Raw genomic sequence first — 15,586 nt, 5'->3', positions numbered from 1 at the left:
CACCCTACCTTCCCACAACCCCCCCCCCCTACATTCCCGGCCCTGGATTTCGTATATACTTCCACGTCGCCACACAAGTTGGTCACCCAACTATACTCTTTTGCCCTGTTGTCATCCCCCATCTCCTCGACTCAGGCGCGCGGACCTTGGCTATGATCTCTCTGAGGCCGACTGGCTTTATTGCTGTAGTCAAACTAAAAAGCTCTGCCCGAACTATCGGCTCCGTTTGATTCATTTCAAGTTCTTGCACAGGTTTTACCGCACTCCCGTGCTTCTCCATCGGCTCTGGCTTATCCCTGAGGACTCTTGTATGCGTTGTGCCGCCCCAGCTGCGGAATTTGCTCATTTAGCATGGCTTTGTCCTAAGGTTCAGGAATTCTGGCGGACGGATTGCTCCACTATCTCTGAGATCACCGGCACGGCTGTGTGCCCTGATCCTCTTCTGTGTCTCCTCGGCTTTGTTAAATTTTGCCCTGATGCCTCTCGCCGCCTGATTGCGTTGCTTTTGGTGCTGGCCAGGCGTAGAGTGGCCATGTGTTGGGGTCGGCGGCCGGCTCCTGGGGTTACGTTTTGGCTGGAGGTCGCCTCCCCCTGTCAGACGCTTTTATCTGAGTTTTGCCCTGTCGACATTTGGGGCCCCTTGGTTGCCTATCTCCTCTCCCGCTCTCACTCCAGCGGCGCGCTGCCTCTCCCGTGCTCCCCGCCGGCCCTGAGCCCGCAGCGGCTGCCGATGCTGGTCAGTGACTATCCTCCTTCCCTTACTCCCCCAGCGCCTTTGCTGTTTTATGGGCCTCTCCGTTGTTATCCTTCAAAGTGTGTTCCGCCAGGGGGGGGGGGGGGGGGTACTTACTCCGGGTTCCTTGTGCTGAGATTGTGTCACTCCCGCCCTGGTGTCTGATTGGCCCCTTGTTGCCCATTCCCTCTGTCCCCCTCCCTCCCCGACAGCGTTGCTTCTCCCGCGCTCCCCGCCGGCCCTTGGTCCGCGGCAGCCGCAGGTGCTGGCCCGTGCCGGGCCCCTAACTGTATTTCCCATTGACACCCCTGCGACCCTCTGTCCCTCTTGGTTATTGATTTTTATGCACTCCCTTTGGGGTAGACGTGTCGATATGGTGTTCTGGTGCTGCCATTTTATTGCTCCTGGATCCTCATGTCGCCAAAAAGCTCCTCATTGTACTTCTTTGCCTGTCTTGGACTGTACCTTAATGCTGTGTACTGTGACTCTGCACGGAATTTTGCTCTGTCTTGTGTTTCTGTTTTGCAACAAAATTAATAAATAAATAAAATATTTAAAAAAATTAAAAATGCCAACACTTTACCCCCACTCAGTCACTAGACAATGCACTATGGGTTAACTAGTCAGGTATATTTGCCTGCACTTTTCCGCCTCTCACAGTATTTCTGTATGTGTGAGGAGGCTCGGGCAGACCTATCTCACCCGCATTGTAACAGCTCCACCATGGGCACGACAACCACAGTACCCCACATTACAATAATTGTCAACTGTCCCTCAAAAGAAGCTCCCCAGTCAGCAAGATCTTCTGACACAAAACAATGGTACAATCAGGCACCCAGATCCCAAATAGCTCAATCTAGCCATCTGGCTCCTGAAGTTCTAGAGTTTGGGTTCCTAAATCTGCCGCCAGAATGAATGAACCTTCTTAAAGAGGTTCTACCTCTAGAACTTGCTATGCAGTTAAGTGGAAATGATTTGTAGGTTACTGCATGGCTCAACACATTGACCCTATCGACCCTACAGTACAAAATGTGTAATGCTAGCGACTACATCTCCAAAGCTCAAGTCTAGCTTACATCCATACATCTTTATCTTGCAGCCATTGCTGCACCCTTAAAACATGGAGAATATCGCTGTTAAAAACATCTGTTGTCAAAGCATTCATGGAAGGTCTGAAAATGGTAATATCACCAAGAAAACTACCGGCTTCAGTATGGATTCTAAATGTGCTATTAACTAGACTCATGGGGCACCCTTCTGTGTCCTTGCATTCCTGTCAACTTGAATACCTTTCTTGGAAAGTGGCATTCTTCGCAGCATTCACCTCTTTGTGAATGGTTAGTGATATACAAGCACTCACATTAGAGGATCTGTTCTTTCAAATGCATGACAGGGCAGTCCTAAAACCTAATCCAAATTTTTTGTCCAAAGTCCTGTCCTCCTTTCATCTTAATCGAACCATTGAGCTCCCAGCTTTCATTCCTAATCCCCATTCAGTAGCTGAAAGATAACTTCACTCTTTAGATGTTAAAAGAGCACTATTATATTATATTGACAGAACAAAATCTTTTCGAAAAACGCAGACGTTTGAAGCTTTCTCTAACCCCAGACAAGGTTGCACAATATCCAAAGCAGAGATTGCTAGATGGATAGTCAATGCTTTCAAACTTCATATGTCAAGGCCAAGAGGACACTACAAGTCCCCCCAGAGGCACAGTCCCCTAGGATAAAGCGTGCTTCCACGGCTTTCTTACAGAACATTCCTATAGCTGTCATTTGTAAAGCATCTACTTGGTCAACTCCACACACATTTGCCAAACACTACACTGTGGATGTCCTCCCACGCCAACAGTCAGGTGTATGACCAGCTGTACTGAGAACTTTATTCCAAGCATCTGCAACACCCTGTGACTAGCCTCCGCTTGGGGAGAACTGCTTAACAGTCTGTGCACAGCATGTGTATCTACAGTGTCACACAATACAAATAGATTATTTTACTTACCTTGTAAGCATCTATTTGTCACATGAAGTGCTGTAGATTCACATGATTCCACCCATCTCCCTGGAAGTCAGTGGTTGTTCCAGATTATGTACACATATTCTAGATATTCTGTTTAGTTTCATTCATGCTGCATGTCCATCACTTTGAACACTATCTAGCGCCACTACACTTAAACCTGTTGTCTAAATATCTGAAGATGGGGCCGATGACCATGCACATTTCCTTAAAGAGAAGTCGTCACTGGATCAAAGATTCTTGGTGAACCACATGCTATCCCTTCCATCCCTTCCATCCCTGAGTCCTATTGGAGTTCCTCAAGGTTCAACTCTATCCCCATCCAACCTGTAAAGTGAGCCACTCACTGAAGTACTGCAGCAGGCTAACATCTCCTTCCACATGTATGCAGACGACACCCAGCTGAATATGAAGATCACATCGCTTGAAGAGATCGACATATTGAACCAAGCACTACAAAAGACTATTCACTGCTTTTCAAGCAATCATCTTAAACTCAAGTCATAGAAAACAGAATTGCTTCTTATCTCCCCCACCCCCACCTAAATTCTCCGCGATGATCAAGGAATGGACCAACTTGATCACAGCGCTAAACAGAACTCCGATTCTAGTTGATTCTACCAAGTCACTTGGAATCACGCTGGATAAGGATTTAAACATGCAAACTCACATCAACACTATGGCAAAAAATGCCCTATTCCATCTGAGCTTTCTCAGAAAATTGAAACCGTTTATCAACACTGCTGACCTGAAAATGTCTGGCCATGCTTTGGTTATCTCAAGGATTGAGAATGGATGCACTTCTTTAGCAGGGCTTCCTAAGATTTCAACAGCTCCACTAAAAGCCTGCCGGAATTCTGCAGCAAGACTCTTAACGGGTACAAGAAAATTTGACCACATCACTCCACATCTGAAAGTGCTCAAATGGCTACAGTACGAGGCAAGAATTCAGCTAAAGATGGCATGTATTACACACAAAGCTCTACACTGCAAAACACCACTTTACCTTGCCCAGAAAATTACGATTTCTAGAGGCCTTAGATCTTCAAGGGGGGGGGGGGGATTGATTTTCCGTCAGAAGAGACCATACGACAGAGCATTCTCGGGAGCTGCACCAAGAATTTGGAATGCGTTGCCTCCGAATATCGGAGGAATCACCTCGGTCTCACAATTCAAAAAAGGGGCTATGTCCTTTCTCATTCGTAAATTCCTCCCTTAACTAAGTAGGGTCCTCTCTTGGCTCCTTTGAGACCTTTAGTAATTCCTGAAGCTACTATTTTCAGTTGTGCTAATAGGTGAAGGTAAACAAGATGATTGTACTGCTATTATCTGAGTAATGACTCTGGGGATAGCACAAGTCAGGGGGCTTTCATAGAGTCTCACCTATGGACCTCTGTCAGACCTGTTTGTATACCTAAGTCCATACGCAAGATACAGGGACGATTGCTAATGAAGGTACCTCTATCATGCCACATGGTTATTGGTCTTTTAACTGTCATCCAGTTGTGACTCCACGTTTTCTTTAGGGATGATATTACATTTTATATGCAAGTATGTCATGTCATGTACTACTATAACCCGAGTGGGCGCCTAGTAAGACTTAATATGTAAATTATTGTAAATTTGTAAACTGTGCACGAAACCGATTGCTCTTGATTTGTAAAGCGCTCCGACACCCAGGATTGAGTCATGTTCACGCTATAGAAAACACAAAATGAATAAAACATCGGAGCCCAAAACTATATAGCAGGAATGTGCACAGCAGGTTAATCTGCAGCACGACATGCAACACTTAGATGCTTACAAGGCTAAGTAGCATAATTATTCCATCCTATCCACAGTGTGTCCTCTGTCAATAAGCTCGATTCCCTGTTAACGATAACCCTTTGCATAGGGTCATGAGATGTGCAAGATAAATCATGTTTGTGGTGTAGGTGTTATGGCATTTTTTTGTAGTGCTCTTGAGATCAAGGGAGTAAGATGAAAATGCTCTCAACTCAAATGAAAAATTCTTCTGTACCAATATACATTTCATAAAGTGTAGATAGTAGCATTTATGCAGAATTCTGTTTGATGTTGGTGAATGTGCATTAATATGCAGATTAAATGACACCGGAGCCTAGAAAAATACAGATGGGCACTCTGCGTCTTCTTGTCTGCTCTTGGTGCAACAAAATAATCCAAACACCCAATCTTTCCTACCATACATGCAATGACTACCTTCTGAGCACAAAGCACTTCTCGCCCTTTTTCCTGTCTCTCTTCCCCACTATTCCCCTCCCAGCTCAACTTGCATAGTTTTTCCTTACAGCCCCCTAAGAACTTTGAAAATTAGATCTGAATGGTATCTTTACGGGAAAGGTAGATCCAGATGTGAATGGTGTACATTGGAGAACTTTGTACCAGGGTTGGGTATGTAGTCCAATGTGTATTGATGGCGGGTGGTTTGGGGCTTTGGAAAGATTCAGGCACTCTGGATCGAAGTTTTGAAAGCCATCAACACCAATAGGCATGAGCTGGTAGTATGCTTGTTCTTTTGTAAACTTTGATGAAAGATAATTAGATTTTTTGCATTTCTTCTTTCTGCAGAGACAGACTTTCAGCAAGTGATATGTTGCAAGTTAGAAAGGTGATGGAGCATGTTTATGAAAAAATCATCAACCTGGATAATGAATCCCAGACCACAAGTTCCTCCAATAATGAAAAGCCAGGGGAACAAGAAAAGGAGGAGGACGTTGCACAGTTAGCTGAAGAGAAAATAGAACTTTTGTGTCAGGATCAGGTAAATGGAAAATGCATTGTATTGGTCTTATTGGATATTGTTCCTCTTTCATACAAGCAGTACAGATCTATGTAGCGCTATCCTGAATTTTCAAAAAAGTACTTCCTAGGAGAAAAAAATTGAGAGATCTTGCAGTAGGCTGATTTAAGATAAATGATTTACCATCACACATACAGTTCTTGATTTCAAATGCATAATGGTTCAACTTAATTTCAGATTTGTACCTCAATGTATATTATTTTGAGTATGCATCAATAAAAAGTTGCTTTTAAACTTGAAAATACATTACTAATGGATAGTTCGTAGCATAGATTCCTTCTCTCTAAAAAATATATCGGACTGAACTAAATAAATCATCTTCATATCAGAAAATTTTACTAGGTGGTGCCTAATTTATCCCAGTCATTGGGCCATGCCAGGAGTTACTAGATGTGATGGACATGCTCTTTAAATGTGTCAATGACCGCTTTTCACCGTAGATAACTTGTTTTTTCTTTTAGGTCTTTCTTCAATGTTATCAGATTTCTCTAAAATATTTTATCGTGCCATGTCTCCATCAAAAGTTTTCAAAAATCTTAAATCTGTGATGACTGGTGCAGTTGGTGATTGTGGTTTGGCTGCACTCTTTTCTATGGCCAGCACACCTAAAGCGAAGGATCTGAAGCATGGTAGCAACTGCTACCGTTGCTATTGTCGTGACATTAGAAACCACAAACCATTTAGTCATGACAGATTCTATAGATATAGCAACACAAAGTTGATGGATGGAATGCTAAACATTTTTTTTTCAAACATTCACTGCCTGGCAGTTCGGGCTGGACTGTTCCCATGTGTTGCTGTGGATTCTACAAATATCCATGTCAACATAGTTAATAAACTAAAAGAATTACTTAAAAAATGTATATAAGCCTTTCTCAAACAAATGTTGCTGTAAGAGGTGCCTGGATTTCCCATTGTAAGGAAGTTAAACTACAGCTTCATAGGCTTTATTCAGCTCTGTAAGCACTATTTTGTAAGTGGCAGATAGTGCATTCCTCTTATTGCCTGAAAATGTTTCTAACATTTTAAAATGTTGTTTCCTTCTCTTTTTTAATCACCCTGCAATATCAATGCATTGGTGTCTCAAACAGAAATACAGGAAATTGTATTAACTGTTCCATCCTCTCGTTTACACTCTGCACAAGGCGGAGAAAAATGCAATTTAGTGTGGTTACAGGGCCTTATAAAGCAAACATTGGCTCCTGGAAACAAACTGAGTTGGTGAAATATTTGAAGATTGCTACACCAATGATTGAGTTTATGGAGCATATGTGAAGTTCACATGTCTGGCAATAGCTAGATAAAAGCTACCAAAACAAAAACCAAAGTAATGTCTCCCTACAAACCCAACCCCACTCCAAACACCTGAAGTGTGGTAAGGATGAAACGAGGAATTCAGAGAAACTACAGATCCTGCTACAGCAAAGCATCTTCTACAGAAATGTCCACTCTGATAACGGTTTGAAACACTATTCCCTCCTACGTCTTACAGTTGGATTGGAAATTGGTTGGGGTGGGTGGAAGGAGACCGCTACCCTTTGGAATGACAGACCAGGAGCCTCTCTGGTCTAGCCAGGAAGTGACTGGTCAGTGAGTATTCAAATTGTTTGAAACATTCTGCTGTGGCATCCACAGATACTTAGTAGCAGGCCTTAGGAAACTGAAATATCAAGTATAAACAAAGGAAAAGCCTAGTGGATTCTGGATCCCAGCTTTTTATTGGTAATTTCAGCCGGGCTATAGAAACTGATGGAGCATAGAACTTCCTACAGCCCGTTATGGCAAAATGCAACCAGAAAACACAACTATCCTGCCCAGTTTCTGTACCTTGTAGTCCAGAGCTGGGGTTTGAAAGGAATCTATTAGGGATTCATTAGGCCTGTGCCAGCCAAGCACAGACATCAGAAACAAATATCCAAAAAAGGTGTAAATCCCCACATTGTCCATCTTACCTCTGATGTCCAAAAAATCCTCTGGTAAGATGAGGGGCATGCAGTAGTTCAAGAGCATCCAGAAAATGCCAAACTATAGATCTTTAAGGTTGGAAAAAACAGGAAAGAGTGGAGTGTAAATTTTAATACTCTACAAGGCTGGTAGAGCAGGGAAAGAGACTTTCAGAATAAAAGGTTTAGTAAGGATTAAACCAATTCAGACTGCTAAGGCGAGTGTAAATCTGAGATTGCGGGATGTGGAAGACAATTTGCTCATGAAAAATGAACCAGAAAAAACAGTGCCAGCAAGTCAACAGCTTGACACTTCCTTCCCCGTCATTAAAGAAAGGTTAAATAAGAGTTAATTCAGAAGAACTAGGAGGGAACACAATCCTGATGAATAAAGAATTTGTTTCTAAAACAAAAAAAGGAATTTGAAACTTTTACATAAGCATCATCCCATTGTCACCCCTCCAGCTTCAAGAAAATTAGTTACTCCTGTGCAGAAAAGGTTGGTGTGTGGCTGCTGGAAAGAAAACAAAGAATCCAAGATACAGTAATGCTGCCGGGGCATTTGGCTTGAAAAATTAAAAAGCTAGAAAAGCCGGACCACGATTTTGCTACAAGAAGGCTTTAAATTTTAAAAGCAGTTGTACCTCACAGCCCACAAACATGTAGAGAATATGTAGTGTAAAGATGTGGCAAAAGAGGAGGTAGTGCTACAGCATGATATTTTCACAGAACATTACAAAGCAATAATCGAGGCCTTGGACCGTTTCATATTTTAAAAAGTGGGCTCTTAAAAGCTTAATACGATTAGAAAGATCTAAAACGCAGTCTAGCAGTCGCAGTAGCATTTTATATTCAAGGAGCAGGGACAGAGACCTCGGTTACCCTGAACCCTGGCCCAGCAGTGGCGGTATGAGTGGATTGGGTTACATCCCACTCTAGCCCTTAATATTTAATTTCGCAGGCCATGGTCAGGTAACTGTATCGAGTATGGGAAGCGGATGTCCTGAACTGGTTTAAACTGAGAAGCACTCCTGAATTTTAATATTTTATTCTTTCTTCTCTATAAAATTTATCAATTTAATCACAAGCGTGCTGCGGAGGTGGCACGTCTGTCCACACACCGTGCCTCGAAGTTGTACTTCCTAACTTCAATGGACTAGCCACTCAACCTCTGCGCATTGTTCCTGTATGTGAAACAATCACAACAATCTCAATCTCATTTTATCTTCAAAATAATACTTTGCACAAAATACTTTGAACTTAGTTTTAAACCTTTTCAAACTTATACACAAACATATACCTTGTTTTTACTCTCCAAACATAGTTTTAATTTGATTTTAGTCATCAACTTTGAAAATCAATAACATATTTCAATAATATCACACATTGTATATGATACAACAATTCATTTCATAAAGGTGTAACATGCTGATGATGCCCGATGCATTTCGAGTCTCAATGGACTCTTCCTCAGGGGCCTGAAACTGAATATGTACATAACATAAGTAAAACACCATATTTTAGAGGTTTCACATAAATCCTTCAAAAACATTCTAAATGTGACAGGCAATATGAAAGTTCACTTTTATCTAAAAAGATATCTGAAACACATGTGCAAATTCCACCACCTCACCTCAGTCTGTGAAAAACAACTCTTAAATGTACTCACCCTCCAGACGAGAAATAAATACACCGTCTGTCAAAAACGCAAAAAGTAACAGTAAATAAAGCTCCAATCAACTTCAAACTGAAATGGACACATATACTAAAAGACGTCACTGCGTCTTACCTCGATCTTTTCTAAGTCTCAATCCGTCAACCTCTGCCTCCCGACAACGATCTTCCAACACCCTAAACAACGAGACAAACTATTCAACCTCCCATCCTCCTCGTTAACCCAAGTTCACCCTGCCCCGTTGCGTTAAAATGTTACCTTATATTTGCCGAGTTAATGCTCACTCTTTGCACCGAAATCTTCAATGACTCCTCACAAGCTCCTCTGCCGTCTCCCGGCTTTTGATGGACTCCACTGCACGCAACTCTCGGATACTTCCGCTGACAACATAAAGGGCGGACTACTCAACCTTCTGTCCAATCCCTCGTGCCATCTTAACCTGATGTAAATACCCGTGGGGGCCATCTCTCAAACCGATCCCCTAGCTGATCTGACAAGGTTATCTTGATTCAACGTGGATGTTCTTACAAACACCTTACCCATTCAAACAACACCATGAACCTGCCGCACGAACACATGACTGACTCTACTATCTGTTTCCAAAAACCCTCCCGATTACACATGCGCCATCTTGGTGCAGTGTGGTTACCTGAGACAATTACTGTGTCAAATTTTAAAACCGACCTCTAAAAAGCAACCGCGATTCAAATAAAATAAAAAGTGAAAAATGAAAATAATGGTGAATACTAAAGTGTGAAGAACCAAATATTTTTTTTTTCTTTAAAGTGAACAGTATTTACATTACAGCAATAAAACTGAATTTACTACAATACATGATTCTAATTGACAGTCAGAAACCTACAAATGCACTACTCTATGGGTGCACCCTCCTTATGATTACAAAAAACATGAATAATCTATTTTCTCATTGAGCCCTTTCGGCTCCTGGGTCCCTAATCTTTTTATCCAAAATATTTCTCTTTGAAGGAGGGATCTGGTCAGATCCACAACTTCTAGTAGTTTAATTTTTCCCAGGACTGAGAACTATATCTGGGAGATGTTGTGTTTATTTTCCAGCCAATGTTTTGCAAGATTACTTTTAATGTTAGCATTCCTGATAGTACTCGTATGTTCCGATATTCGGATTTTCAGTTTTCGTTCAGTTTTTCCAACGTAAAGTTTACCACATGGGCATTTGATGTAATAAATCAGATTATTGGAATTACAATCACAATCATAATATAGTGATAATGGTTTCCCCGTGTGCGGGTGATGTAAATTCGCCCCAATAATGACATTGTGACAATGGACACCGTTCATGCAACGTTTCATCCCTTTTTGAACTCGCTCTTGTTTTGCATATTCCTTCATATTTTTTGATCTGGTGTATGCAAAAATTGGTCTTTGTGAAAATATCCCTTCAAAGTCAGGTTCGTGCTGTAGGAGTTCCCAATGTCGTGTGATAATGTTTTTAATCTTCATGGAACTAGTTGAGAATTTAGAGACAAATACATGCCTTTCTTGAACTTTCTTGGGTTTTTGTTTAAGAAGATTCTCTCTGTCATACACTTTGATCCTATCTTTAGCTTTCTCCAAGACCTTTTGGGGGTAACCCCTTTCAGTGTATTTAAAATTTTGTGCATTTAAATGCTTCTCCAATTCCTCAGGATCTGAACAGATCCTTTTAATCCTCATGTATTGTGACATTGGTAAATTGTCTTTGAGATTTTGCGGATGAAAGCTCTGGTACAGAAGTGAGTTGTTCACATCTGTTTCTTTACGAAATACTTCCGTGCAAATTCTACCTTCCTTTAGATTGATTGCTACATCCAAAAATGAAATTTCACGATCACTGATGGTATGAGTGAACTTAATTTGCTCAACATGTGTGTTTAATAAATCAATTTTCTGTTCCAGGGTTTCTCTGCTTCCTGACCATAACACAAAAATGTCATCGATAAACCTTTGATACAAAATGCTTTTATCTCACCAATCTTCATCAGTATAGATAAAATCTGATTCAAACTTTGCCATAAACGTATTGGCATATGCTGGTGCCCCAGCAAATCCCATCGACGTTCCATTCTGCTGCAAAAAGAACTTAGAATCCCACTGGAAGTAGCTGTGGTACAAACAAAAATGTAGAAGTTCCAAAATGAATACTTTCTCAGCTCTCATAGTTGTTTGATTCAACAAAGCCCATTCCACAGCTTCCAGTCCTGATTGGTGCAGAATAGATGTATATAAAGATTTGACATCTATTGTACAAAGTAACAGGTTTTGAGTGATAGGAATTTCTTTAAGTTTCAATAGAAAATGATTAGTGTCTTTAATATAAGAGGGCCAGTTCTGCACAAACTGTTGCAAAAATGTATCAATATATTGACCCAATGGCTCAAATATGGTTCCACATCCAGTTACGATCGGTCTCATCGGTGGATTATATTTGTCCTTATGAACCTTAGGAAGCATGTAAAGGCGAGGACGTCTGGGATGTTGTACAGTAAGAAATTGTTTCGTGGCATTTGAAATATAACCTAATTCATAGGCTTGATCCAATATTGTTTTTAATGTTGTTTCCAATTCATTGGTGGGATCTTCATCTAGTTTCAAATAGGTTGTTTCATCAGAGACATGTTCATTGACTTTTTGTAGATAAAATACTTTATCCATAACGATAATGGCTCCTCCTTTATCTGCTTTTTGGATAAATATCTTATCATTGTTCTGTAAACTTTTCAAGATGTTTCGGTCATAATCCGAGAGATTTTTGGTTTTAGATTTCCGAAAGCTCAATTTGTCTAGGTCATTTCGCACGGACTTTTCGAATGCATCCAGGATTTAATGTGATACTGGAGATTGGTATTTGGACTTAGGTTTGAACTCTATTAACTCCGCCGGTTTCTTTTCTGGTTGTTTGGGGACCACATTCGTGAAAAAAAGCCTTAATCTGAGGACTCTCGTAAATTTGAAAAGAGCTACTTCACTTTCCAGAATGTTCGTGTCGTAGGTTGGGACAAAGCCCAATCCTCGATTTAAAACTCTTAGTTCATCTGCTGTTAATTCCGTTTTGGATATGTTCATTACCAAATGTATTTGTTGCTCCGTGTTCGTGCTCCTTCTTTTCCCTCTCCTTCTTTTGTTTTGATTTTTCCTGGTGGTTGATTTAAATCCCCGGCCTGGGGAAAAGAAGACTTTGATGTTCCAGAAGCTGAAGCAGTTTCTATAGTTTCTACTACTACAGATGTTCCTGAAATGTGTGTTTGTGCTGATGGTCTGTTTGCACTAAGGTCAGTGTCTGACACTAGGCTTTCTTCAGATATTGTCGGTGCTTTCTTTTTAGGAAATACTCTTCTTTGGGCGTACACCTCTGCCCAAGTATATAGACTTCGTTTAGCTTGTAGTCAAGCGTGTACCTTTTAAATTTCCTTAATTTCCCCTCTTGAATCTCCTTGGAATATTTATACAATTTGGTGTTAATATCATTCAAAACTTTCTCCCAATCATCCTTGTCCATCCGACTCTCTAGATTTTGTTTGATTTCATCAATTTCATTTCATCTCTTTCTGATTTTTTTGTTAACTTTTTTCTTTTTTTAGGCCTGTAACGTTGTTTGAATCAATTTCTATTATGATTATATATGTTTAGTCACGTATGTAGTATATTTGGTTTCTGTTCCACAGCCTTGAGAAAGTCATGGTACTGATTGGTGGTACCGACGAAACACGTGTTGGCTGTTCCTGGTTGATGCTATAATTATTTTCATGACGGAACTCTAAATAAATGAAATTACAATATGAACTTTTTGTTCTGTTATCCTGTCCAAGCATGAAGACTCCAGGACACTTGGAATTGGACTCATGTTAGTATTCGTTGTTCAAACTACAGCGATTAACAAGTCACTTAATCTTACTTGTTCTTAGGATTGTGCTCTTCTTGACTCCTCTTTTTGCAGATATAAAGGTGCCGATCCTTGATTGGCAAGAGTCACCCCTGGTAGTGAGTGACAGAGGTCTATGTAGAACTCCGTCTTGATTTCAAGCTTCATCTCACATTGTAAACCCAGTATTACTGTCTAACTGAATAGAGCTAGTGTATGTGCGGTTCTTTCCTTATGGGAAGCACCACTATTGACTTTCTTGTTAAACCTTTCTATGTATTTTCACAAAAACAAAATCTTGGTCCTCTCCAGATTAATTTGAAGCGGTTTCTGCTTACTATAAGTTGCTAAGGCTTTTAATTTCCTCTGCAGACCATTTGGGGTATAGTCCAATAATACCAGATCGTCTGCATAGAGCAGACAATTGATGTGCTGGTTCCCAACTTTGGGGAGAAAGACTTGGACTGGTATATAAAGGTGGGGAAGTCGGCTAGAAATAGACTGAAGAGCAAGAGTGCGAAGACGGACCCCTGCTGAAGGCTATTTCGTCTGTGGTTTCTTTGAGATAATCGGCCCGATTTATCTAATTCCACCTGACCCCAGTTGTCAGAGTATAGGAATTGTGGATTGAAGTACACTGAGAAGGTTTGAAGGGAGCTCTCAGGCGGCAAGCTTTCCTCATAAGATGTTCCTCTCCACAGAATCAAAGGCTGTCCTGAAATCAACAAAACAGCAGCACAGCCCTTGATTTACTTTCAGGGCCTTATGGATGTAACGCAAAGCAGTGATCTGTGGCGGAAGGGCCCTCATGAAAGCTCTGTTGGGATTGTCTTGGATTCGCAAGCCCAGTCTTCCAACTTAGATAAAATAATTTTTGAAAAGACCTTTAGCGAGACATCCAGGAGGCTAATAATACTTTGTCTGAGCCGCTCCCTTTTTTAAAAAAAAAATACGTTTTTACTATGGACCATGTTGGAGCGTGAAGGCCGGATGAAGCAAGACAACTGAACAAAGATGAGTAAACTGTTTCCCAACAAACGCTGTTTGTTTGAATTATTACTGCTGGAATGTTATCGGGGCCAGGAGCTCAGGAGAGCTTTATTTTTTCTCAAAGACTGCTCTTACCTCCTTTATTGAAAACCAAGTTGGGGGGTTGAGGCAGGGAGTTTTTGTCCAGGATTTCTCTGGGGTATAGCTGGAAAACAAGGTCGCCTATATAAATCTATCAAATAGGTAGCTCACTGAACTTCCGGAATCATACATACCGGTATACTCCTATTAGGATCACTGAGTTCGTTGACCTTCGCTCAGAACTTTTGATGATCGTTTGGGAGGATAATTTCCTGCATCTTGTCCCACTTACTGTAGTAGGAGAAGGCTTTTGTGGCCTTCACTATAGATAAGTCCCACCTTATTCAACATTTATGTAGCCACACTCATGGGACTGATAAGATTGTTAGTTTTTCTCATGGAGACGATACTCAAATTATCATCATCATCATCAATAATAATACAGAAGAGTTGGCCCTGAGTTTTAACAAATGCATGAGTGCTGTTTTGCAATGGATGGGTAACCATTGTCTAAAATGAAATGCAGGAAATACCGAAGTCTTTCTTTTGGGGCAGGATACCTCCTTCTGGAATCAATCCTGGTGGCCGAACGATCTTGGTCCAGTCCCCATCACAGTGTCTAAATTCAAGAACCTTGGAATAATCTTTGATACAAAGCTGTCTTACAGTGATCACCCCGGCCACCTTACTTACTCTTGTTTTTACACATTAAAACTTTTGAGGAAAATGCTCTTTCTTGCCATCTGAGGTACAAAAAACTGTGGTTTCCTCTTTAGTTTTATCTAAATTGGATTATTGCAATGCACTCTTGGGCGGTGCCCAGCAGTGTATCCTAAGTAGGCTCCAGAGGTTACACAACGCTGCAGTTAGACTTATAAATATTTTTTAAAACCCTGAGCCAGGGACCAAAGCTAGAGATGAGCTCCACTGGCTACTTGTGTAAAACAAAAATAAGAAGGCTTTAAAGCTCTGTGCTTAGCTTATAAAACAGTGCATTTCCAAGGCCCGAACCCCTTTGGAAGATACTTTCATGGCATACCCCTAACAGGTCTCTGCATTAGATGAACTCAATGGTGCTGTTGCTCGCATTCGCAGAATCTCCAGGGGAGGGAGAAGTTTTACTTTTGCTACATCTCGCCTCTGGAATCAAATGCCAGTTTCTCTGAGGAACTCATTCCCCCTCCGCCCCAAATTCCAGGCTTTCAGAAAGCTGCTTAAAACCTGGCTCTTTACACTCCTGCTGTATATTCTTCGGACCCTCTATTTCTGCCAGCAGCGCCAAGGTACCTTCGAGCATACGCCGCGCTTTATAATGTAAGAATCAAACCAAATAGACTACTATTGTAGTTTAAGCTTAGCCAACCTCTGGAAGGCTATGGTACCTGGATGTTGCCTATCGCTCCTGGCTCTCCATCTCACCAGTCGCTTAAGCTCTTGGCAAGCGGA

General features: G+C 41.2%; 1 protein-coding gene across 2 annotated transcripts in view; it reads left to right on the top strand.

The window, feature by feature from the left end:
• WDR48 (WD repeat domain 48) overlaps positions 1 to 15,586 on the top strand; it is a 469,392-nt gene that overhangs the window by 423,271 nt on the left and 30,535 nt on the right. For both annotated transcript variants that reach the window (XM_078663202.1, XM_078663203.1), the window contains exon 18: positions 5,340 to 5,532. In XM_078663202.1, the coding sequence (XP_078519328.1) occupies positions 5,340 to 5,532 (193 nt within the window). The remainder of the gene's footprint in view (positions 1 to 5,339; positions 5,533 to 15,586) is intronic.

Source organism: Lissotriton helveticus, chromosome 10 (genome assembly GCF_964261635.1).
Source record: "Lissotriton helveticus chromosome 10, aLisHel1.1, whole genome shotgun sequence".
NCBI lineage: Eukaryota > Metazoa > Chordata > Amphibia > Caudata > Salamandridae > Lissotriton > Lissotriton helveticus.
The sequence above is the reverse complement of the archived record's forward strand: the minus strand, read 5'-3'. Positions and strand labels throughout refer to the sequence as shown.